At 41.7% G+C, this 25,837-nt stretch overlaps 1 protein-coding gene across 2 annotated transcripts in view; it reads left to right on the top strand.

The window, feature by feature from the left end:
* The window catches only part of KLHDC10 (kelch domain containing 10), a 40,746-nt gene extending 16,051 nt beyond the window's left edge, over window positions 1-24,695 (top strand). Inside the window, exons 2-10 of one of the 2 annotated variants that reach the window (XM_069979241.1) lie at window positions 3,451-3,543; window positions 10,553-10,774; window positions 12,628-12,782; window positions 14,993-15,141; window positions 18,250-18,334; window positions 18,546-18,612; window positions 19,284-19,331; window positions 20,255-20,394; window positions 23,099-24,695. In XM_069979241.1, the coding sequence (XP_069835342.1) occupies window positions 3,451-3,543; window positions 10,553-10,774; window positions 12,628-12,782; window positions 14,993-15,141; window positions 18,250-18,334; window positions 18,546-18,612; window positions 19,284-19,331; window positions 20,255-20,394; window positions 23,099-23,308 (1,169 nt within the window). In that variant the 3' untranslated portion in view covers window positions 23,309-24,695. The remainder of the gene's footprint in view (window positions 1-3,450; window positions 3,544-10,552; window positions 10,775-12,627; window positions 12,783-14,992; window positions 15,142-18,249; window positions 18,335-18,545; window positions 18,613-19,283; window positions 19,332-20,254; window positions 20,395-23,098) is intronic. The other variant, XM_069979247.1, reaches the window with a different exon arrangement.
* Window positions 24,696-25,837: the final 1,142 nt, after the last annotated feature.

The following is a 25,837-nucleotide window of genomic DNA, read 5'->3' as shown; positions in this document are numbered from 1 at the left end:
TTTTGTAGCACTAGATAACCTCTTTAAGACAAAGCCAGGAACAGACTTTAAACAGGGAACAGGTCATAAAGGAAAGACTGAGATTTGTCCTCTTTTTAAGTCCTTTGCCGACTTTGGCTTCAAAAATCTGTCAGATAAATCTGTTTAAAGGGGTTGTCCAGCGAAAATATCTTTCTTTCAAATAAACTACTGTCAGAAAGTTATATCAATTTGTAAATTATTTTTATTAAGAAATCTCAAGTCTTCCCATACTTATCAGCTGCTGTATGTCATGCAGGAAAGTGTTTTATCTTCAGTCTGACACAGCGCTCTCTGCTGACATCTCTGGCCAAGACAGGAACTGTGCAGAGAAGGAGAGGTTTATCTATGGGCATTCCCATAGAAAGCCTTTCCTTCTCTAGAGTTCCTGTCTCGGCCAGAGATGTCAGCAGAGAGCGCTGTCAGACTGAAAATAAAACAACATTTTCCTGCATGACATACAGCAGCTAAGTATGGGAAGACTTGAAATTTTTTAATAGAAGTAAATTACAAATTTATAGAACTTTCTGACAGTAGTTTATTTGAAAGAAAAATGTTTTTGCTGGACAACCCCTTTAAGGCCCTGCAAACTGGCCTCTGATCTTGCTGATCGTTGCTTGTCTGCGCCCTCACAGTCGAGAAATGTCTGTAAAAGGACCCTTACATTGCTCTATGTAGCTTATTTGGAGATATCCTCCTAAATATCGAGGACCCCGAGCACCGCACACTAGTCCTCTCCATTACATGTGTGTGTGCGCTCTGTAGTCCTCAATATTAGCTCATTAATGAGCACCATCTTCCTCTGCCCATCACCTGCTGGGGGGGGGGGGGGGGGGGTAGCAGCAGGAAGTCCATTCTCCTGCTTATTAGAACAGCTAAACACAATGCAAATAATGCACCAATGTGTATTCAGCATTTCTGTCACTAATTTATGCTGCCCTTATTTAGGGTGGCATAAATCTAGTGACATTCTTTTTAAATATTTAAATGAAAGTCTGTCTGTAAATATATTTCATTACATATTGTGAACTGCCCAAATACATGATTCACAGCTCTGCTGGTTCCTGTTGGAAAGAAGTTTGTCTGTTTCTCAATTGTCAGCTGTGCTGTGCTTGATGTAAAAAATATATTGCACAGACATTAGCCAGTAGGGGATGATGGGCGACTTTCATTTGTATGACAAATACTTCTTGTTTCGCTTTAGAGCAGTATGGCCAGTATGTATTCTGCTTGTGATTGTTGGAGTACAGATTGCTAATGAGTGATGCAGTCTCTCCAGTTTTAGGGCCCTATTACACAGAGATTTATCTGACAGATATTTGGAAGTCAAAGCCAGGAACAGACTTTAAAAAGGGAACAGGTCATAAAGGAAAGACTGAGATTTCTCCTCTTTATAAACTGATTTCTGGCTTTGGCTTCAAGAATTTGTCAGATAATCTCAAATATCAGTGTGTGTAAAGGGGCCCTTACAGCTGTGCCCCAGAGTAAAAGCAATAATTTCATTCCACTATTACATTTAAGAGCCTCCTTATGTTAACCTTTTACAGCAAACCTGTAGTGACCTACCCTACACCCCCCCCCCCCCCCCCCCCCAAAAAAAAAACCATGGGTACTGTTGGTTTTCTGACCGTAAAGTCCCTTACCATCAAGGGGTTCAAATTGTTCTTGGTGCAGCCTTTGGGGTAAAAAAACACATTTGTAATTCAAAGGAACCGTGTCAATGAGACAGGCGTCTGTGCCCTAGGCCTGCAATGCATCTCAGGTCATCCTCTCTGCCCTCCTTGTCCTTAGCAACACCCCCAGGCAGAATTTCACCTCTGAAGCACTGATTGCTACAGCGCTTGCACACAATCTAAAGAGTGCTTCAGAGGAGAATTCCCACCCAGGGGTGTTTCTGAGGACAAGAAAGGCAGAGAGGTATTGCAGGCCTAGGGCACAGACACTCTAGCCCCTGGCTGATTTGACATTACTCCTTTGGATTACAAAAGTGTCTTTTATCCATCCAGCACACAGGCACCAGAACCATTTTGAACACCTGGATTAGGAAAGACTTGATGTCAGCTAATCAATAGTACTTTGGGGAGTGGTTGTGGGTGGGTAGATTGCTTATGGGTGTCTTCTCACATAACTGATCCGCCTCAGAATCCACGGTGGATTCAGTGCCTTTCATCCCTATGATGGCACATACTCGCAGCATGATTGACATCCCGCTGTGAGTATGTGAGTTAACCCCCCGCAGCCAAGAGCATACATTACCTGCTTGGCGGCACTGATTGGATGAGCAGGATCGATGGGAGCCTCACATGCAGCCGCATCGCCGACCAGGTAATGTATGTTCTCGGCTGCGAGGGGGGGTTCTGTGTTAACTCACATACTCACAGTGGGATGTCAATCCCGCTGCGAGTATGTGCTGTCACGGGGATGAATGGCACTGGATTTCACAAATTCGCTGCGTGAAATCCGCTGCAGATCCGTTACTGTGAAGGCACCCTTAAAGGGAATCTGTCAGCTGCCATTTACGAGCCAATTTACTGTTAAATAGTTGTTAGGTCAGGGAGACAAACAATACCTTTTATATATATATATCTGTCTGCGTTTATAGTACAAAGTCAATAAGACTTTCCGAGGCCTCTGATAATAATTTGTATAGCGCCAACAGATTCCATGGTGCTCTGATCTGCAGCAAGATTTAACACCTCCTTACTTCTCTTCCCATACCTGACCCTGCTTGGGATTCTACTTCCATATGTCAGTCAGTCAAGCAAGGGGAAATTCCAGCTTGCAGCTATTCAGGAGCTTTGAAAAGCCTCTTTGACTCTTTGTACGAGAAACTTTTTTCTACATTATTGAAGCACATACAGATGTAAGAAAGGTACCATGTGTCTGCTTCAGCTGTTAGAGAGCCTTTAGGCCAAACTCTGGCATGTGAATTACAGCTAACAGATCCCCTTTCAGAGGGGTTTTCCAGTTACCCCATAAAGCAGATGAGTGTATAGAAAAGTCTTGAACCTGCCATGAGGGATGTATGTACTTCCTCAGCTCTTTCTGAGGAACACCCCCTTATACTCGGCAAGGTCTCAACCAGGACTGGGGACCACTTTCTCAGCATCAGTGGTCAGACTCCTTGAGCTTTATTATGTTGGAAGACCCCATAATTGATCTTGGCAGATATAACAATACAGCTTACATATTCACCATTTCTGGTATTCACCATTTCTGGTATCCAAATATTTGAAGTCTAGTTACCCCAGTGAGGCCCAGCTTATCCAATGTAGTTTTTGCACTGTTGAAGTGAGCAGCTGTCTGGTGTTGCTGCCAGCTGAGGTAATGTTATCAGTGTTTGCCAGCTGTTTAATGCTGCTGCTCATGTTGCTGTCTGTTGATTCCTTGTGTTGTGTACGTCTGACTCATTGCTGGTAATTGTGGTAACAGGCTCTAAGAAGAAGGTACGCTGGTTTCCCGTTAGGCGACTCTTCACCCACTCCTGTCCCAGCATCAGGATTCCTAGCAGGTTTTTAAGAGAAGGTGGGTGATGCTTACCAGCCACGCATAGTTGTTTGTCTGTCTGGTGTTTTTTATTGTTCTGTCCTTCAAGCAGCTTGCTTTTTGTCTTTTTGTTTAGTTTTGTTTTGTGTTCTCTCTCCTCTCCCTGACCTTTTTTGATGACTGTGATGACCTGTAGTATTCCTAATACAAATAAAGTTTGTAACCTTACAATTTGCAATAAACATCAGGGGTGAATCAGCATTTGGAGGACTTTATTATGTAGTCCTAAGACACAGCGTCCAATCCCTGGTGTGAACAGTACCTGTAAAGGGAACCTGTCACTAGTTTAAAGGGAAACTATCAGCGTATTCGTGTGTAAGAACTTGCTTATTCCAGGTAGCCGCTTACTTTCTCTTATCGACACCGGTCTCTGAAGCTTGTAAGACCCATGGTTTTGGTAAAATTAGACACTATAAAATATGCAAATTAACTTGTTAGGAGCACTGGTCAAATTTTATTAAAATGCTGCCCCACTTTTGGGGTAAGTATAAAGTGACATTTGTATTCTCAGCATATAAGATAATTAGGAAAAATGATATAGCCAAGAAATATAAAGCAATATATATTGTGGAAATCTTCCATCATTTTAATTTATACTTAGTCCCTGTGTATTTTTGTAACATGTCAATAGTATGCAAATAACTATCTCCCAGAAGGCAGAAAACCTATCCAATAAATCAGCATGTGTCCCTATGATGTACCAGCATATTGGATTAGCTGTGAATGGCAGTAGGGGGTTTGCCATTCTTGTCTAAACTGCCTCTTCACCATAAAATTATGGAATAATTAGTTGGTACTAAGTGAGTTATTCAGCTATTTTTTTAAACAGTACTTTACATGGCCAAATGTATGTGAACACCAGAATTTCACAGCACCACTTGTCATGAACATCTTGTTCTGAAACCTTGGCCAATAATATAGACGTGGTCGCTGTTAGAACAATCTTCACAAGTGTTTCCTTGCTTTAAAAACGGAGGGGAAAAAAATTCACCTGATGCATTGGTGACCTCCTCGTTCTTCTTCTTCGCTCTCTTGGCACTGCGTGAAAGTGGTTGACAGGGTCAGTTGTACCTGCCGCTGATTAGGAATGCGTAAAATTACAGGACCAGCATCTGCACCTGGTGACACTTACCTAGGCTGCCATGCATTACATCTAAAATACCAAAGAGATTTCGGATGTGCATCTGGAGCTGTTCTGAATTCCGGATGGCCCTATAAGGTTCTAAAAACCGGAATTCAGGACAGATGCAAAACGGATTGCAAAAACAAAGTGTGATCCCAGCCTTAGGGAACTGCATTTGTTACTACATAATTGCCCAACACTTCACATTTAAGTGATAGAAGTGGTATTGTTTAAAGGGAAACTATTAACAGGGTAGAAGTGTCTAACCTGCTGATATGTCCCTATAGCGCACAAAGTGCAACCTTTTTTTTTTTTTTTTTTTTTAACTTTGTAGTTTGATTACATATGTAAATTAGGTGATTTTAGTGCACAGGGGCAGGACTACCAACCTAATTGCACCGATCTGCCCAGAGTGGCCCGTCCCTTCTAGTATTGGGGTGGTACTTTGTAGTGACCACTTTCATGAAGAGCAATGGATGAATATTTTAGATGGGCAGGCTGGCCAGAGCAGGTTAGTGCACTTAGGTTTGGTAGTCCAGCCCCACTGCACCAAACTACATCATTTACATCTGTATAATAACGCCTGAACCATTTGACCCTAAATTTGGCACATAGATACATTGAGTGCCTGGAAAGGTTTGAGTGAAGGTTCCCGGCCTTGCCATATGTAGAGGAGAGGTGGGGATAGGGAAGACAGCCGCATAAAATTAAATGGGAGAATCTCCAGCACACTGCACACACAGGTGATATCATTAGAGCTGTGTGTCTCCCCTGCAATGCACAGGTGAGGTGATTGGCCTCAGCCAGAGCTATAGAGACATGAATGTGCAGATCCAAAGAATCACAGATATGACAGCAAGGATAGATAAGCCACGGCACACTGATTTAGAATGCAAGTGAAGTAGTTTATTTGCAGTGTAAGTAAACAAAAAAGCCTTTACTCCAACCAACCGGATTTCACCAGCCCGGATTCCTTCTCCTACATTACAGAGACCCCTATGCCTGAGGAAGGTCCTGGTTAGGACCGAAACATTGTGCCCATTTTGGTCTCATGTCTTTGTAACTACTTACTTATCCTGGTTGGAGCAAAGGCTTTTTTGTCTACATACACTGTAAGTCAACTACTTCACCTGCATTCTAAATTGGTGCCGTGGCTTATCTATCCATGATAATAGGTTGAAGAACCCATTGCTACAAGAGCACCCATCCTAGTGGTAGAGGTGTGCAGTCCTGTTCCCAGATATGACAGCCAGGCCTGGTGGCAGCTCACAATGGTAGAATGTTCTGGAGGTCAGATTTTACCACCCAAACACTCAAACACACACACTTACTTAGTTGGGAAGGTATACTAAAGCCTTAGCAACCAATATGGTTACTTACATTTTCAAAGGGAGCTAGACTTTTTCTTTTACAATAGTTCAGTGAAAAGATCTCCCATTCTGTCTTTAGCTGTTTGGGTACTAACTACAGTTGTCATTAATAACAGAGGCGTGACAACCTGCAGCTGAGCTTACTGACTTCAGGTTCATCTTTTGGACCCACTAAGTTAAACCAAGATCAGTACTGACTTAGGCTGCATTCACACGTCTGTAGATTTTGTGGACATACGGAAGGTGATTGCATGCAATGAATTGTTTCCCGGCCTGGCATGATGTGTGAGTATCATGCCGGCAAAGGGGGGAACTCTTTAAATCTCCGCAGCGGCTGTAGTGACAGCGGGGAAACAATCCATTGCATGCATTCACCGTCCGTAGGTCCGCAAAATCTACGGACGTGTGGATACAGCCACTGTTTGTGAGATTTGATTTTACATTTGTAAAGTGTATTGTACTTGGCTTTTAAGACATAGCTACATCTTCAGGGCCTAACATTAAAGGGGTTGTCCATTGAAAAACTTTTTCTTTCAAATCAACTGGTATCAAAAAGTTTTATATAGGTTTGTAATTTACTTCTATTAAAAAATCTCAAGTCTTCCCATACTTATTAGCTACTGTATGTCATGCAGGAAATGTTTTATTTTCAGTCTGACACAGTGCTCTCTGCTGACATCTCTGGCCGAGACAGGAACTCTTGTCTTGGTTTTCTATGAATCCCCATATAAAACCTCTCCTGCTCTGGACAGTTCCTGTCTTGGCCAGAGATGTCAGCAGAGAACTGTGTCGGGCTGAAAATAAAACAGCATTTCCTGCATGACATACAGTAGCTAATAAGTATGGGAAAACTTAAGATTTTTTAACCCCTAGACGACCCTGGACGTAGGGTTACGTCATGGAAGTCTGTCCCCAGACGACCCATGACGTAACCTTACGTCCTGGGTGTTTTTCCCGCTATGAAGCGCGCTCCGGAGCGGAGCGCGCTTCATAGCAGGTGGGGGCCGGCTGCAAACAGCAGCCGGGACCTCACCGGTAATGACACGCTGCCGCGTGTCATTAACCCCTTAAACGCCGCGGCGTTTAAGTGTAAGTGATAGGGGTAGTCCCCTTGTCACTTACCGATCGGGACCCCCGCAGTGTGACTGCGGGGGTCCCGATCGGTAAAACGGACTGCCGGAGGTCTCTTACCTGCCTCCGTGCGGTCCGATCGGCGATCTGCTACACTGAGCCTGCACAGGCAGGCTCAATGAGCAGATCGCCGATAACACTGATCAATGCTATGTCTATGGCATAGCAATGGTCAGTGTAAAAATCAGAGTAGTGCATGTAAAAGTCCCCCAAAGGGACTTCAAAAGTGTAAAAAAAAAAAAAAAAGTTCAAAACACACACACACTACCCCAAAGCCCCTCCCCCAATAAAAGTCTAAATCACCCCCCTTTCCCATTATATAAATAAAACATATAAAAATGAATAAAGAGATAAACCTATAATATACCGTAGCGTGCGTAATTGTCCGATCTATTAAAATATAATAAGCGTCATTGTGATCGGTAAACGGCGTACACGAAAAGAGGGGAAAAAGTGCGCAGATTACCGATTTTTGTTACATTATATATTTTAAAAAAATCAATAAAAAGTGATCAATACGTCCGATCTTCACAAATATGGTATTAATAAAAACTAGAGATCATGGCGGAAAAAATGACACCCCATACAGCCCCGTAGGTGAAAAAATAAAACCGTTATAAGCGTCACAATAGGCCCATTTTATTAATATTTAATTGCCAAAAAAAAAGGATTTCATAAAAAAAATACATATATAACATTAGAGAATCTGTGTAACCTGCATATGGTTGTGTTCGGACTGACCTATAGAGTAATAGTATCATGTCGCTGTTACCATATAGTGTATTACGTAGACACAGGAACCCCCCAAACGTTACCATATTGCATTCTTATTTACGATTTCACCTATTTATATCTTCATAAATAATATATTTGGAATTCCATCATACATGTTATGGTAAAATGAATGACGCCATTACAAAGTACAACTATTCCTGTAAAAAAACAAGCACTTACATGGCTTGTAGATAGAAAACTGAGAGTGCTAGAGCTCTTAGAAGGGGAGGAGGGAAAAACGAAAGCACTAAGATCAAAATTTGCGCGGTCCACTGGGTCATTTTGGGCCTGGTCCTCAAAGGGTTAATAGAAGTAAATTATAAATACATATAATACATACATACACAACCCCTTTAAAAGGGTTTGTCCAGCAAGGGGGGGGGGGGAATCTTTCAAATCAACTGTTTTCAAAAAGTTTTATATAGATTTCTAATTTACTTTTATTTAAAAATCTCAAGTCTTCCAGTACTTACCAGGTATTTTCTTTCCGGTCTGACACCATGTAAAACCATGATTTTAACAATAGGTAATTTTCTGATGACACATTCCCTTTCAATGCCAATTGGGTAAGTATGTATCTATATAAGTATATACTAAATTATACATAATTTATAGTGCTGTATATAAAAACTGTGTAACAGATGATTAAAAAGGGGGGTTATAAGTGCAGTACAATATGCTACAGACTGGTTTTGTGTTTTTATAATTTTCTGTTTTAATACTGTATAGTTGGAATATTACTGAATGTTGTGGTCTCTCCACTCCATCCTTTCTTTAAACCATTGTGCAAATTTAATGTTTGAGCCATGTTGCTAAGCCAGAATAAGACCTGTGCAGCACTGGAGATTAAAATATAATCTCTAGCTGTTTGAAAATCTGATTTGGGGCCCAATTACACAAGTTGATTATCCTTCCATTCAGGCAGATATCCCCCTCGTGTAATAAAGATAGTGATCATCGGCTGAGTGTTGTCTTTCAGCAGGTTTAAAAATAATCTGCTGGAGACCGTGCATCGCACTGTGTAATAGGAGGTCGGCGGCTGATGAAAGTGCAGAGAAAATTATAAAAACTATACTTTTACCTCTCCACGCTCCCTGGTGTCTTTCCAGTTTCTCCCTTCCCACTGCAACCACTTCTGAAGCTGTCTCTGCAATGAAAGGCCGCTCAGCCAATCACTGGCCACAGCTCTTTCTCGTCTCAGCCAGTGATTAGCTGAGCGGCTTGTCGCTTCAGAGACATCTCAGAAGTGCCAGCGGTGGCTGTGCGAGGAACCAGAAAAATTGAAGGAAGCCAGACTGACAATGTCCCTGCAGCCCATGCTGCATAAGTGTCGATCCATGTAAATGCTTGGTAAGCGATCGCCAATTTAGCAGGTCAGCTTTCACTTACATGTTATTTAGGAATTATGGTATGGATGCCCCATAGAATCCAATGGTGGTGTTGAGCGTTTGTGCAGTTCTTGTGAATACTTTAATTATTAAAATAATGGAGTAATCTATAAACACAAAAAGGCAGTCCTAAAACTACATACACTAAGGCCCTATTACTCACAGCGATTATTGGCCTATTTGGCCGATATTATCCGTTACAGCCGATAATCGTCTTGTGTAATAGAACACAACAATCAGCTGACATGAACGATGTCGGCTGATCATTAGTCGTTTGTCTTTCAACATGTTGAAAGACAAACAACTAATATAGCAGCGATCGACGACTGTCGCTCCGTGGAATAGGGGCTTTAGTGTCTACAGTTAAACTCAGAGTATGACTTTTCTAGGTGACTTAAACCAGTGCTTCTGAAATCCAGTCCTTATGGCCTCACCAACAGATCATATCTTGAGGATATCCTATACAAAGGACGCCTGTGATAATACCTGATTCACAGAGTATAATTTTATATCAACTGTGAAATAATAAGGAAATCCCCAAAACCTGACCTGCTGGTGGCCATGAGGACTAGAATTAAGAAGCGCTGATCTAATGGTGTGTTTACTTCTTAGGCTTGCAATCTGTGAGAGTTGTAATGTTAATTTTGAAATGGATTCACTTGTTTAATTTACGATTTTATCACCTGAATATACTGTCCTTTGTAAGTGCTTATTCTCACGTCCCGTATATTACAGGCACTATATACGGGGAAGCCCTGTAATGTAGTGTTTCCCTGCCCGGCATGATGTATCAATATAATGCCAGGAGCGGGGAAACTGAATCTCTGTGCGAGAGTGGATACAAAACAAAGAATCATTTTTATAAATGTTTCCATTTTGTGTGTTCTGTGTTTTAGACCCACTTTACAAATGCAAAATATGAAAATTGTGAATAATGGCTAATATTACATTTTAAGAAGTAAGAACCCTGCATGTCCATTATTGTATGGGTCAGGTCTTGGTATATCTTTCACCAATAAACTTACCAAGCCCTCCGATATATAGAAATATTTGATGATGCAGTATTTTTACTCCATTACAGTTTGATTACTATGTACTATATGTGACTCAATAACTGTGGTGTCTTGTAGAGCTTAGGTCATCCTTTTCCTTTCTTACTTTCCCCTTGTTTATTACCTTCTCTTGGGATCTGTGTTTCGTAGGTCGCAGGTCACCTCCTGCAAGAAGTGGACACCGATGTGTGGCTGATAATACTAATTTATATGTATTTGGTGGCTATAACCCTGACTATGATGAATCAGGTGGCCTAGAAAATGAAGATTACCCTCTTTTTAGAGAGCTTTGGCGATATCACTTTGCCACAGGAACATGGCATCAAATGGGGACAGATGGTTACATGCCAAGGGAACTTGCATCCATGTCATGTAAGTATTAAAAGTGTGACAATAGAAAGGACTACTACATCAAAGCAACAAATTGTGCATGGCTACACTTCAAGTAAAAGTTGTGTGTTTGGGTGTGTATAATACTCTAAACCAGCAGTAAAGTTTATTTACATTGATGGTTCATTCTGAGCTGCCTTTTCTCATATTTTATGGATAAAATAACACGTTATTATGCATCACTGTTTTTGTGTCAGTGGATCTGTCGCTACACCTAGAAGACAAAATTTTTTTAGCATTTGGAGACAAATGGGGATGATATGGGTTTCATTACTGGCAACAACAATTGTTTATAAATTCAGAATTCTTAAAGGACAACTCCCACGAAAAAAATTTTTTAGCTTATTTAACACACATTACAAAGTTATATAACTTTGTAATGTGGTTAAATACCCAGTCTGGCCCCCTTCCCCCACTTTCGGACCCCCGACCCCCCCCGCCCGGAAGTTAAAGAATATATACGTTGCCTATTACGATCGTCACGGTCCTCTTCTCCCAGGCGGCATCTGGTGACGACGACGTCAGAGCCGGGGGGGCGGTCCGGGTCTTCTTCCTCCTCGGCGTCTTCATAGAGAGTGAATGGGACGGAAAAGGCTGCTGGTGCACATGCGCACCAGCAGCCTTTTCATTGGCTGGAGCGCATCACATGGCTTCCAGCTTCGTCAGCCCTGATTGGCTGAGGTTGCTGGAAGCCATGTGATGCGCTCCAGCCAATGAAAAGGCTGCCGGTGCGCAAGCGCACTGGCAGCCTTTTCCATCCCCAGGACCCGGAAATCAGAGACATCGCTGGACGGCGGATGGCGGTGACGGTGAGGCGGACGGCGGGCAAATGGAGTGGCGATCGTCACCGGAGGGATGGTGAGTATGGTGTCTGTGGTTTTTTTTTTGGGGGGGTCCCGCGGGAGTTGTCCTTTAAGAGGTTACACACACACACACACACACACACACACACACACACACACACACACACACACACACACACACACACACACACACACACACACACACACACACACACACACACACACACACACACACACTTTCCATAGAATTCAGGTCTGGAGAAAGTGCAGGCCTCTCCATGTCAGGTGCTTCAGTCTCCAGCAGGCGTTTCCTAATGATGCAACCTCGATGAGATGGAGCATTGTCATCCATGAAGATGTGTAGGGCAGTTCTGTATTAAGTAGACAAACCTTCCCACACTGTAATGTCACCACTACCAAGGGTAACAGTGACTGATGCAGAGCGCTCTCCTGGACATCATTGGTGGCCATAGCGTCTGCTTGGTGTGAATTGACTAGTTGGAAGTTTTTACATAACCTTACACCTCTACATCTGGCACCATTTATCTATTAGGGTGGCTTTACACAGAGATTTATCTGACAGATTTTTGAAGCCAAAGCCGGGAATGGATTTGAAAATAGGAGAAACTTCAGTCTTTCAGTCAGATAAATCTCTGTGTAAAGTCATGAGATCACCCACCTGGTCCATAAAACTCCTCTAATCACCTCATGCGGCCTTTAATAAATTTCTAGCTCGACGTATTAGGTGGAAAAACAACACTACATACTGGCAAATCACTGCTGCAACTAGCCAAACGCAAACCAGCAGAAAGGACTGAAGTGGTAGTAATGTATGTTTTATAATGTCATTTCCCTTTTTTAGGCAGTTTTTTTATTAATCACTTGGAAAACCTCTTTAAATCAAGGAAGCAGAGCCCCCATGATAGCATCCTATCAAACTATAGCTATAATGCCAATTGCTATTGTTTAGTAATAGTACAGTGATTTAACGTGTTTTATTTTATTTATTCCCCCCCTCTATTACTTTTGTAGTGGTTTTACATGGATACAATCTCCTGGTGTTTGGAGGCACTGGGATCCCATTTGGTGAAAGCAATGGTAATGATGTTCATGTCTGTAATGTAAAGTATAAGAGATGGGAGAAGCTAAACTGTGATGGAAAGAAACCCAACCGCATTTATGGCCAGGTGTGTTGTGTGTTTGTTTTTCTTTTTTGTTTGTTTTTGTCCATTGGTGTTGAGTGTGCTACAGCTATTGGCTTTTAGACATTTCAGAGACTCAAAGGCTGTGGAGTCTTTCCAGCAATAAACAAATAGAGATTTATTTAGCATAAACATTATCGGTTGTCATATGTGTTAAATGCATGCCATTTTTGCCTGTGGTTAAAGGGGCATTTGTTTAATGCATCAATCACTACTTAGCTAAAATGGCCTCCATTCAAGGGATATGTTATGAAAAGCTATGGTTAAATCAGTTTTGTATTATAGTGTACCTGTCGGTATAACTTTCAAAATTTTAAATCAACAGTACATGTGACATAAAGCAAGTTTGCCATATACACATTATTTTTATAATTTTTTTTTGCCAGAAATCCAGCTCCAGTCTCCTGAAGGCAGATTTTCGAAGAGTACTATTACACGGAATGATAATCGTTTTAATCGGGCCCATTATCACTCCGTATAATAAATACAACGATCAGCCGATGACAACGATCATCGGCTGATCGTTGATATAGGTTAGAGCCTATATTTTTCGGGCGCTGACCGTGCACCGCTACGTGTAATAGCGGTGTGCAGCCAACGACTGACTATATACATTACCTATCCATGCTCCAGGGCTGCTCCTGCTGTCCGCTTCTCCCTGGGTCCCGCGCGCTCTAGCTTCAGAGCGACCTGTCAGCTGACAGGCTGCGGCGGTCTCGGCTTGTGAGTGGCTGAGCAGCCTGTCAGCTGACAGGCCACTCTGAAGCTAGAGCGCGCAGGAGCAGCCCTGGAGCGTGGATAGGTAAAGTATACAGTTTGAGGCTGGGTTCACACTATGTATATTTAAGGCTGTATTTGGTCCTCATGTCAGGTCCTCATAGCAACCAAAACCAGGAGTGGATTGAAAACACAGAAAGGCTCTGTCCACACAATGTTGAAATTGAGTGGATGGCCGTCATATAACGGTAAATAACTTCCATTATTTCAATACAACAGCCGTTGTTTTAAAATAACAGCAAATATTTGCCATTAAATGACGGCCATCCACTCAATTACAACATTATGTGAACATAGTCTTTCTGTGTTTTCAATCCACTCCTTGTTTTGGTTGCTATACAGCCTCAAAAATACAGCCTCAAATATACGTAGTGTGAACCCAGCCTAAGCAAGAACATCAGTAACTATGTCCTTGCAGCCCTTGTTAAACGATTATCGGGCCGTGTAATAGGCCCAGTAAACGAGCGCCGATCTAGCAGATCGCTAATCAAATGCCGAAAGTTCGGGTTCGGATGGACTCGAGCATGCTCGAGGTTCGCTCATCTCTATTTGCCATTAAATGGCGGCCATCCGCTCAATTTCAACAGTGTGTGAGCATAGCCTTTCTGCGGTTTCAATCCACTCCTGGTTTTAGTTGCAAAATATTGAGCAAAAGTACTGGGTGAGAACATAGCCTAAGGGTCCTATTAGATGAATCGATTTTTAACAATTGCTAAGGAGATTGTTAACCTGAAATCGTTCACCATGTTACACAGAATAGAAGTTAGTTATGATTGTTACTGCGATCTTTACTCCATCTGATCCCAGCAAAAGAAGGAACAATTTGGAATTGCACTGAACGATTAGTGAACAAATGCGGAATTACAGCGAACGATTAACAATGATTTTGGGGCCAGATCTAAATTGACACAGGACGATAGTTTAAATTCGTATGATTTACATGGGACGATAATCATACAGAAATAAGGTCCTATGAAAACAGAGATTATCTGTCAAATCGGGCAGATATTGTCCCATGTAATAACCAGCAATCTGTCAACGAGGTTACTTTAAACATGTTAAAAGATAATCCACTGTCAGCTGCACATAGCTTCATGTAATAGGATCTAAGGATATGCGCACCCTACCAAAACTCCACTTTGCGGCCGCACACATCTCGACTGGTCCCATAGGCTTCATTCTATGGTTTGGCAGATTGCGCTGTCCAAAGAATGAATCCGGTCATAGAATGAAGCTTATGGGACCAGCGGGTGCGAGCTGCGGAATCCATGGCGGGTGATCCATGGACTGTGCAAATGACTGAGAAACCAGTGCACAAAACAAGGGTTGACCTCTTAATTTTTAAAAAAATTTTAAAGCCTCTTGTGCCTAAAGTTGTGTTTTTGTTTTGTTTTTTTCCCCTGCATGGTTTATCTCAGGCAATGGCAATTATAAATGGCTTCCTATATGTATTTGGAGGAACAACTGGCTATATTTACAGTACAGATCTACATCGATTAGACCTCTCTACTAGAGAATGGGTGCAGCTGAAGCCTAACAACCCACCTTGTGATTTACCAGAGGAAAGGTAGGTACTTTTATATCATAATATACATACTCTTACGTCCAGGGCCGCCTCCATGTGTTCAGAGTAGGGCCGTGCTCTGAACCACCGTGGTCCCAAGTGACGCTTGTAGCCCGGGATCACGGCTATTAGCGGGCACGGTCCGATCGCCATGCCATTGATCTATGGTGCATATCTATGCAGCATAGATCTGTATGAGAGATCAGTGTACTTATACTAGAAGTCCCCATGGGGGCTGCTAGTATAACTGTTAATAACACTTTTTATTGATAAAAAAAAAAAAAAAGCCCCCTCCCCTAATAAGTCAGAATCGCCCCCTTTTCCCATGTTATAAATAAATAAACATGTTTGGTAACATGTTTCGCGTGTGTAATCGCCCAAACTATTAATCACATTCCTGATCTCGCACAGTAAATGGCGTAAACGCAAAAAAATCCCAGAGTGCAAAATTGCACATTTTTGGTCGCATCAAATCTAGAAAAATTGTAATAAAAAGCGATCAAAAAGTCGCATATGTGCAATCAAGGTACCGATAGAAAGAACATATCATGGCGCAAACAATGACACCTCACACAGACCCATAGACCACAGGATAAAAGAAAGCGCTATACGCCTGGGAATGGAGCGATTTTAAGGAACATATATTTGTTAATGGTTTTGAATTTTTTACAGGCCATCAGATACAATGAAAGTTATACATGTTACATATTGTTGTAATTGTAAGGACTTGAGGAACATATATAACAAGTCAGTTTTACCCCAGGGCGAATGGTGTAAAGACGAAAAAAAAAACAAATAAAAGAAATGCGTTTTTGTTTTTTCAATTTTACCACACATTAAATTTTTCCTGGTTTCGCAGTGTACTTTATGAAAAAAAATCAGACTGTCATTGCAAAGTACAATTAGTGACGTAAAAAATAAGGGCTCATGTGGGTTTCTAGGTGAAAAAATGCAACTGCTATGGCCTTTTAAGCACAAGGAGGAAAAACCGAAAAGTCAAAAATTGAAATTGGCCCGATTCTCTAAGGGTTAAAGGGGTTGTCCGGCGCTAAAAAATTATTCACAGAATAACACACATTACAAAGTTATACAACTTTGTAATGTATGTTATGTCTGTGAATGGCCCCCTTCCCCGTGTCCCACCACCCCAACCCGTGTACCCGGAAGTGTGGTGCGCTATACATACCTGTCACGTGCCGACCACGGTCTCCGATCCTCAGCAGTGACGTCTTCTTCGGGCGGCCGGCGGATCTTCCCGAGTGCCGGCCACCCTCTGCAGCGTCATCCGAAGCTCAGCCGCGATTGGCTGAGCATAACTGTGCTCAGCCAATTGCGGCTGATGACGCGGCCACGTCATCAGCTGCTCAGCTGCGATTGGCTGAGCACAGTTATGCTCAGCCAATCGCGGCTGAGCTTCGGATGACTCTGCAGAGGGCGTCCGGCACTCGGGAAGATCCGCCGGCCGCCCGAAGAAGACGTCACTGCTGAGGATCGGAGACCGTGGTCGGCACGTGATAGGTATGTATAGCGCACCACACTTCCGGGTACACGGGTGGGGGTGGTGGGACACGGGGAAGGGGGCCATTCACAGACATAACATACATTACAAAGTTGTATAACTTTGTAATGTGTGTTATTCTGTGAATAATTTTTTAGCGCCGGACAACCCCTTTAAGTTACTTGAAGGAGGGGGGTACTTAAAATGGGCTTGTAAATGAGTGAAAGTACAGTATTTTGTAAAACCCAATTATCTGTAGCGCACATGTTAAGCACACAGGCCAAATCTCCACCACTATGTTAGTCTGGACACCAGGACATTGTTAGATGTAAACTTTGGGGGGGGTCTATTGTCTAGATAAATTAATTGCGCCAAATCATAGATGCTCTGTCGGGTGTTTTTAACAAAACTGCGGGGAAAGAGAAATATGGTGCTTTCTGCAGCCAACACCAGCCCATCAGTATACAGCAGCACCCAGTACAATACCAGTAGTGTACAGTGGCAGCAAACCAGAAATCAACAGCTGCTGAGTGGTTGTAGATGCAGGAGAATGGTGTGAGATATGTGTTCTGAGGTTATTGAAGGATATATTAAAGTGTAGTTACATTTATGCCCTTTTAAAGGCAACAATAAGGCTGGTGTAACCATTTTGTTGACCATCAAGTCAAGTTGACATCAAGTTTTTTTGATCAGTTTACTACTTGGCTGCTACACTTCTCTCACCAGAAATCCCCCACAATCATCATGGGTGACTTTAACCGTCACCTACATTAAAGGGGTGCTCCAGCTGTTCTTCGTAAATGCTTGGGAAGGGGGTGGGTGAAAACACTAACATCCACCTTAAAAACCCTGTGTGAGAAAGTATGCAGATTAATAGGACTGTCTCTAGTGTCGCAAATACTAGTGGGAGAGATTATTAATTGAATATGGGGGGGAAATCACAGAAGACATTCAAGCAGTATAAATAGCATTTCCCATGTATGTGGTTACACTTTGTCACCTTCTGACAGAAACTGATATCTTTTCCTAGTTTGGCAGTTTCTAGAAATAACTGTTATTTAGCAAAAAGAAATACAGCATAGATGATTCAATGGATTTCTAGGTAGAAGGGTTTCACAATTGTCATATTGGATTAGCTTAAGGCTAGGTTCACACTACGTATATTTGAGGCTGTATAGCAACCAAAACCAGGAGTAGATTGAAAACACAGAAAGGCTCTGTTTACATAATGTTGTAATTGAGTGGATGGCCGCCATTTAATTTCAAATATTTGCTGGTATTTTAAAACAACGGCTGTTATATTGAAATAATGGCAGTTATTTACCATTATATGGCGGCCATCCACTCAGTTTCAACATTGTGTGAACAGATCCTTTCTGTGTTTTCAATCCACTCCTGGTTTTGGTTGCTATGAGGACCTGACAAGAGGACCAAATACTGCCTGAAATATACGTAGTGTGAACCCAGCCTTAAGCTGTAAATATACAGAAAAATATATATATACCAGGACAAACGTCTTTCAGTTTAGAGGATTTGTTAGCTAGCCTACACCATTACTGCATCTCTGCAGGGGCACAGACATTCCCATCACTTTTTCCTTTGTTTTTCTCCAGGTATAGGCATGAAATAGCACATGATAATCAGAGGATCTATGTATTAGGAGGTGGAACATCATGGACTGCTTACTCTTTAGACAAGGTAACTTTATTTTACTTTCACACAGACTCTTAATGTGTCAATGTGAATAAAGCCGGCTTTGTTGTCTCTGACGCTGGTATTTGAAGTGGAAATCACTAATTGTGTCCCAGAATCTTATAGAAACATTCTATAAGAAATTAAATGTAAAAGCCTCTGTAATGATTTGACATGCCTCTTTGTTTTTCTCTTGTTTTCAACCAATTCTGACCAGATTCATGCGTATAACCTTGAAACCAACACTTGGGAGGACATTCCAACCAAGCCACACGAAAATCTAGGTAAGGCTAACACCTGGCATTTAAGAGTTCTCTGAAAAAGTAAAAAATGCGAGGCTTAGCTAAAAAAAATTCAATGCATTGTCTGCAATAGAACACACATGATATTCAGCCCCAACCTCAGTGGCTAATGTTTTGAAAATGGAGATTGGCAGGAAAAAAACCCTGTGTTCTCAATATGATTTTTACTTAAGGCTGTTTGTTATAGGACTGACTTACAATGATGTCAACTGTATCTCCTGTTTACTTATCATTAGGTTTTGTATGGCCTTTAAAGGGAACCTGTTAGTTGTTCCATGATGCCCAACCACACACAATATAAACACGGGGACAGCCTCCTTTATTACAAGGATGACTGTAATAACACAAGCCGGAAATGGGGCTTTAAGACGTTCTTCTTCATACATTGTTGTAATAGCAGGGGTGTCCCTGTTTCATGCTCCCTGTGGTTTATGACACAGATATTTAGGAATTTTAAAATGAAATGCCTGAGGTATGACACAAGGGGTATAATGATGTATGTATTTGCCCATGTTTCTTGAAGTGTATGAAGTACATAATGGGATCCCTGCCTGGCTGATTCATGTAGTTTCACAGTAAAAATCTTGGTTGGGCTGTAATACAGATCATCGTAGTGTATGTGTACTGAACATGTGACTACCTAATCATTCCAGGTTTTCCAGCTGCCAGAAGATGTCATAGCTGTGTCCAAATAAAACATGGTAAGCAAAGCTTTTGATGTAACTTCTGTCCCACAATAGTGAAATTGCTAGCCAGGCAAGAAATTTGTCTGGTGCATATACTCTACCTAAAAAAAGTGTTTGTTTTTTTAAATGCCAGATATGTTATTTACTAGTGGATTGAGTTTGGAAGAGGCATGGTAAAAACCACCTTCTAGGCGGATTCACAGTATACAAACTATTACAGTGAAGTGTGCAAATAAAGTTTCTGAATGCCTTTCATAGCAGGCTATGATTCTGAATAGCAGCACATTTCGAGTGCAGACAGTTCCGTAAGCTGTTTATACCTGTGCTTTGTGTGAGCATTGTTTGCTTTTTAGGGTCCCATAGCCAGTGCTGTAGAAGGTAATGTGATCCTACAGTGCTGGCACCCAGGGGCGGATTAACTTGGCAGCACTGCAGTCATTTGTTTTTCAACATGTTGAAAAACAAACGACTTATACAGCAACGATCTGCTGCCGTCGCTCCGTAGAATAGGAGCGGCGGCAGCAGACTGCTGTTATATGCTATGGGCTGCCCGGACGATCTAGACCTGGACAGCTCCCCGAGGCTCCTCCCGCACTCACCACCTCGCTGCAGACACGTGGAATAGCGGCTGCAGCGAGTGGTGAACAAAGGGCAAACGAGCGCTAACATCGCTCGTTTGCTCCTCAAGTCGGCCTGTGGAATAGGGGCTTTACTGATTGCAGAACTGTGCTTGGGGTTGTCTGGCTCTAGAGCAACATAGCTGATTTTGTTTTAAATAAAGAAAATACAAAAAAAAAACAGCACCACACCTGGCTGCTCATATAGTACAGAACAAAACCTGTGGTGGTGGTTATGGGGAAAAAAACTAATTTTTCTGATCCTTTTTTCAATGATCTTGGTCAGGTAAACTGTGCTATTCTTGTTCTTTTACATTTTAGAGGTTTTTATATGTGGTGGTTACAATGGAGAGGTTATACTGGGTGATCTCTGGAAGCTAAACCTGCAGACCTTTAAGTGGACAAGACTTCCTGCCGTGATGCCCGAACCAGCATACTTCCACTGTGCAGCGGTGACACCGGTATGTCCTCCATTTCTGTTATAGGGTTTATTTGACTTCTAGAAGTATCAAGTTGGCACAGACCGTCAATTGTGCTGAGAGCAGCGAGAATGACAAAGCTTTTACATATTGATAACAAGACAAGTGTTATTGTGTATGGTAGAAGTTTGCATAAATGTTTTGAAATGGTTCCAAGATGGAAATAGCCCCTTAAATGGAATCTGTCACTAGGTTTTATACTAGTGACAGATTACAAAAAATGTATTTCATCATTTCATGCTGCCATTCTAAGAATAAGCAGGAAACCAAGCTAAGCCCTCCCACCGCTGACTGACAACCTTCTGTCTGTACTGTGTATGTGCAAACCGCTGTGGGTAATATAACCCTTCAAGACAGAGCCCATTGATGCACAAATGTTTGGGTCCAAAAAATGCAATATTCCTCCCCGCCTTTTAAGAGCCATAGCGCTTTTATTTTTCTGCCTACAGGGCTGGTTGGAGTGTCATTTTTTTTTTTGTGCCATGATCTTTTTTATTTATATTATATTGGTGTAACAGAAAAATTGATCGCTTTTTATTTTAAAAAAAAAATCATTAATCTTTGGTTTTTTTTCTTTCCGTTTACGCAGTTTACCGTGCAGGGACAAGTCCGCACGCTATGATATGTAATATGTTTATTTAAAAAAAATATTTTATGTTTTATAATTGGCAAGGGGGTATTTTAAACCTTTATTGAAAGGGGGGTTTATAATGGTTTTTTAATACTTTTTAAATTTAAATATATTTTTTTTTTTACTTTTTTTTTTACTTTTACTGTAAAACATACAATCATTAAATTGCATGTACTGATCTATGCTATGCCATAGATCAGTGTTATCCGTGATCTATGCAGAGAGCCTGCCCGAGAGCAGACTCTATGCATGGAGGGCCGATCCGACAGGCCTGTCGGGGGGTCCCGATCACTCAGTGACAGGAGCTTGTCCAGTCATTGAGTACCTTCAATGCCGTAATTGCTATAAATCGCAGCGATTTAGGGGTTAATGAGCAGCATCTTCAGCCCTGGACACAGTGATGTGTGCGGGACCACTCTCACTGCAGCAGTCCCACACACATCAGTCAGCCCCTGAAGTCAGGAATGTGTATATATACATTCCTACTGTACAGTTATGTGCGGTAGGAACGTTTATATACACATTACTGACATGAAGGGGTTAATAAATGTCAGGGACTACTGATACACATAATGGGGAGGTCTAATTTCCTTGTGGTCAGGGCTGTATTTACCACTAGACCCCTGTGGTCCCCTGCCTAGGGCAGCATCGGGAAGCAGGGTAAAAGAAATAACTTTTTTTTTTTTTCCACCTCCTCTTTAAACTTGCCATTTAAATCTGGTGTCCTTTTGAGGGGGGTATGATATAATTCCGGTATGGTGTGGCGGAGTTAAATGTGACGCCGGAACTGTTACTTACCACTCTACCACTCTACTCTATGATCATTAGGAAAGCTCCAGGCAGATTTCCTACTATTCGTCAGCTGTGTCAGCCTGGCACATGGGCTTGATCGTTAAGACGCCTGTGCAAATGTTCAGCATGGAGAAAATGTTCCAGTGGCATTCCTAATGATAAGGAGGGACGGAGGGGTGGTGCAAAGTTAGGGCACAGATATTCTAAGCCACGCCCGTTTGGCATGGGCTATAAGTTTAAAAGTTGTTTTTTTTAAGACAATAACTGCATCACCTGCCGAACGGACCCCAGGGCAGATCTTGAATTAAAAGCAGCTATCCGAAGGTACAAGTGGTTTAGGGGGGGTCAGATTGTGGGTACAGAGTCACTTTAATACGGCCCTGCCTGTGGTTATTAGAACCATTTTATCAGAATGGCTGCATGAAAAAGATGTATGTTAAAGGGGTTGTCCGGCGATAAAAAATTATTCACAGAATAACACACATTACAAATTTATACAACTTTGTAATGTATGTTATGTTTGTGAATGGCCCCCTTCCCCTTGTCCCACCACCCCCCACCCGTGTACCCGGAAGTGTGGTGCGCTATACATACCTGTCACGTGCCGACCACTGTCTCCGATCCTCAGCAGTGACGTCTTCTTCGGGCGGCCAGCGGATCTTCCCGAGTGCTGGCCGCCCTCTGCAGCGTCATCCGAAGCTCAGCCGCGATTGGCTGAACATAACTGTGCTCAGCCAATCGCAGCTGAGCAGCTGATGACGTGGCCGCGTTCTGTGAATAATTTTTTATCGCCGGACAACCCCTTTAATCATTGTAATCCGAGATTCTGGAGTTTATGCTGCTCTTTTATAAAAGATAGATGAAACTCAGTGACTGGTTCCCTTTTATTAGTGACTGATTCTTTAACACTGTAGCCCCTTCAGTGTTTTCATGCATTATGGTGACAGAACTGCATAGTGCATGGATTGGTGTGTCTCAGGAAAGCACTGGAGTGCTAATGTGCTGGACCCCAACCAATCACAAGGGGTAGCATATCCTAGTGACTGTTTTGATTAAAAACATGGGTCACTAATATCAAAAGAAAGGTGCTGGAGACTTCATCTGTTTCACATTTTGTAAATTACTCCTTTTTATTCCCCCAAATAGTAGTTTTTGTTCATTAGTATAGATATATATTTTTTTTAATATCAAAGTTTTGTGATTTCCAAGGTATAGATGTTAAAATATCTATGCTTTATTTGTTTTTTTTTCTTTTTTTCCTAGGCTGGCTGTATGTATATCCATGGAGGAGTGGTTAATATCCAGCAGAATAAGCGGACTGGATCTTTGTTCAAAATCTGGCTTGTTGTCCCCAGTCTTCTAGAACTGTGTTGGGAGAACTTGATAAAATATTTCCCTCACCTTGCTCACCTCCCAACAAATCAGCTCCTACAGCTTGGACTATCACAAGGACTTATAGAGAGACTGAAATGAAGTTGTTAGCACCCTGTCCGGAGTCCCACAGTGTTTTACGAGTTTTTCCAGGAATACGCTGCTAAAGAGATCTGGATGCCTGGACCCTACTCGCACAGATTATACGTGGCCTTCAATCCTTTTTCATATTTTAACTATGCCAGTACATACATCAGCAGTTTTAAGTCCAATGCCTTTACTGGCCATCTATCTTTTAATTCAAGGAAGAATCTTGATGCCTCAGTACACTATTTTAATTTAACTTATTTGTACCCTGCTGGTGTGAGATGGATTCCACAAACCATTCTGCTTGAGTCCTGTTTATGAATTGCATGCTCCCATCTGTCAAACTGAAGTCTGTAGCCAACTCATGTATGTATTGTGAAGTGTGTTCTAGCAGCTCCAGCTGTCCGAAACATAATCCTTTTATATAGCAGGTATAATCTGTGCAGGTTATGCCAATTCACTGACATGGCCTTTAGCCTCTCTTGTATAAGGGACTGACCCATGTCTTGTTTGGGCACTCGTGGTCGTGATCTGTAGGAGTTCAACTGACCTCTGTTTTCATAGAATTACTTGGACTTCTCTACAGAATAAAATAAACTGACTGTAGAGGTTTTCACCTTAACCTCAGACTAAGAAGGTACATCATGTGCCGAATCTGTGAAAATTGTAGCTTTATCGTCTTGCCCATGCTGCCTACTCCTATTCTACAGATGTCACTACAACTTCCTTTGTCTGTGTATTTTACACTACTGGCCAAAGCCTCTCCAGCAAGGAGAACTCAGAAGTAATGTCACTGACTGTCGTTGTTTTACTAGCTTTTTCCCTCCTGACCACAGGAAGACTTGCAAACCTAGAGCAGACTTTTCTCAAGGTAGAGCGTTCCACTCACATGCAGGATGAGTGCACTATTCCACGTCATAAAATTATGCATTTATTCTACCAACTTTGGCAGAGAGTTCATTTCTTACAATCCTGATTATTAAATTGGGGCAATTGTTGTTATCTAGAGGATTATTGTTGGAAATTTTACCAAGCACACCTTATGATATTGTACAGGTAGAAAGCAGTTATATATTCAGTTTAGTACCTTGGCTGGTTCTCTTATTAAAGGGGTTGTCCAGGCTTAAAAAAAAAAAAAGCCTACTTTCTTACAGAAACGGCACCTTTCCTGTCCTCTGTTTGGGTGTGGTTTTGCAGCTCAGGTCTATTGAAGTAAATGGAGCTGAATAGTAATATTGAATACAACCTGGGAACAGGTGGTGCTGCTTTTACCCGAAAGCAGATGTTTTTTCCTAATCCAGGATGACCCCTTTCTGAATTATACTAGAACTGGGCTTATCAGATCCTAGAGGCCCAGTGGTTAATGTTTGTTGCCTTACCTTCTGGGTTTTTTCTACTAAGTCTTTGAACATTTTTTAGTTGACCCAAAGTGTGGTCTGGCTGGCTCCTGAATTCCCCTTTGTCTCCTGTTAGAAAATACCTTACATTGAGCCACACCATCCCTTGTAGTGTTCTTAGCTTCTGTATACTATGTATTTAGCATTCTCTTTAGCTTAATTTATTTTCTTATTTTAGAGCTGTGTGTCTTACATGATTGCTTTATTTTTTTTACCCAGACACTTAAAATACCAGCATTGACAATGGTGCACCCCTGCTACTAAGAAAAATCAAAACCTTTAGGTCATTCTTTGTGCTTTTACCCCAGATGTCAGTTTACATAAAGACAAAAAAATCATTTAGCAGAATGCTAAATGATTATATGGGTTAGGCTAAATCAGCACATCTTTTATCCTCAGTTTGGGTGTGGTTTTACAGCTCAGATTCATTGAATTGTTATCCAGGATGAGAGAAACAGCTGCTTTCTTCCAAAAACAGCACCACTTGTCCTTGGGTTATGTAGATATATATTTTTCATGACCATGCTGATTTAACTTACAGGAGCCCTGTCTCTCTTGCTCTTGTTTAATTCTGCATATACCAGCTATCGAGCTCTTTTAAGTTTGGTACGATCTTATTTTAAGGAATGTGAGAAGCCATTCGTCACATATGGTTCTAGCTCTTGCTGTATTATATTGGTTGAGTTCTTGAATGTATCTTGTATACAATTTTTGTGCCTTTTTCATTAGCTTTAGAAATATGTGGTCTTTATTGTATATATCGCAAACAAGACACTGTCACAGCAATAATGTTTTATCTGTGAAACAGCCAAATATATGTCTACCGCCTTTCAGCTGTATTTTACATTCAACTATGAATACGCCATGAATGTCTCGAATTAGAACTATAAAGAGAATGCAGCTTATCCATGCAGTATTTCAATAGCCTGGGCACTAAAATTGTTTTCCATGATCCTTTGTTTTATAGCAGTGTAGTGTTTTCCTGAGGTGCTGGTATATGGTTTTAACTATTTTTTCCCTTACATCATGGAGCCATGTTTCCTGGGAATATTCTACCATAAGTGTTATAGCACTGCTTACTTGAAGCGCTAGAAGCTAAGATGCTGACGTTTCTGTCTGTCCTGATAAATAACCTTGATGAATCTTA

This window comes from Dendropsophus ebraccatus, chromosome 1, assembly GCF_027789765.1.
Source record: "Dendropsophus ebraccatus isolate aDenEbr1 chromosome 1, aDenEbr1.pat, whole genome shotgun sequence".
NCBI lineage: Eukaryota > Metazoa > Chordata > Amphibia > Anura > Hylidae > Dendropsophus > Dendropsophus ebraccatus.
This window is presented reverse-complemented; position numbering and strand designations above follow the sequence as displayed.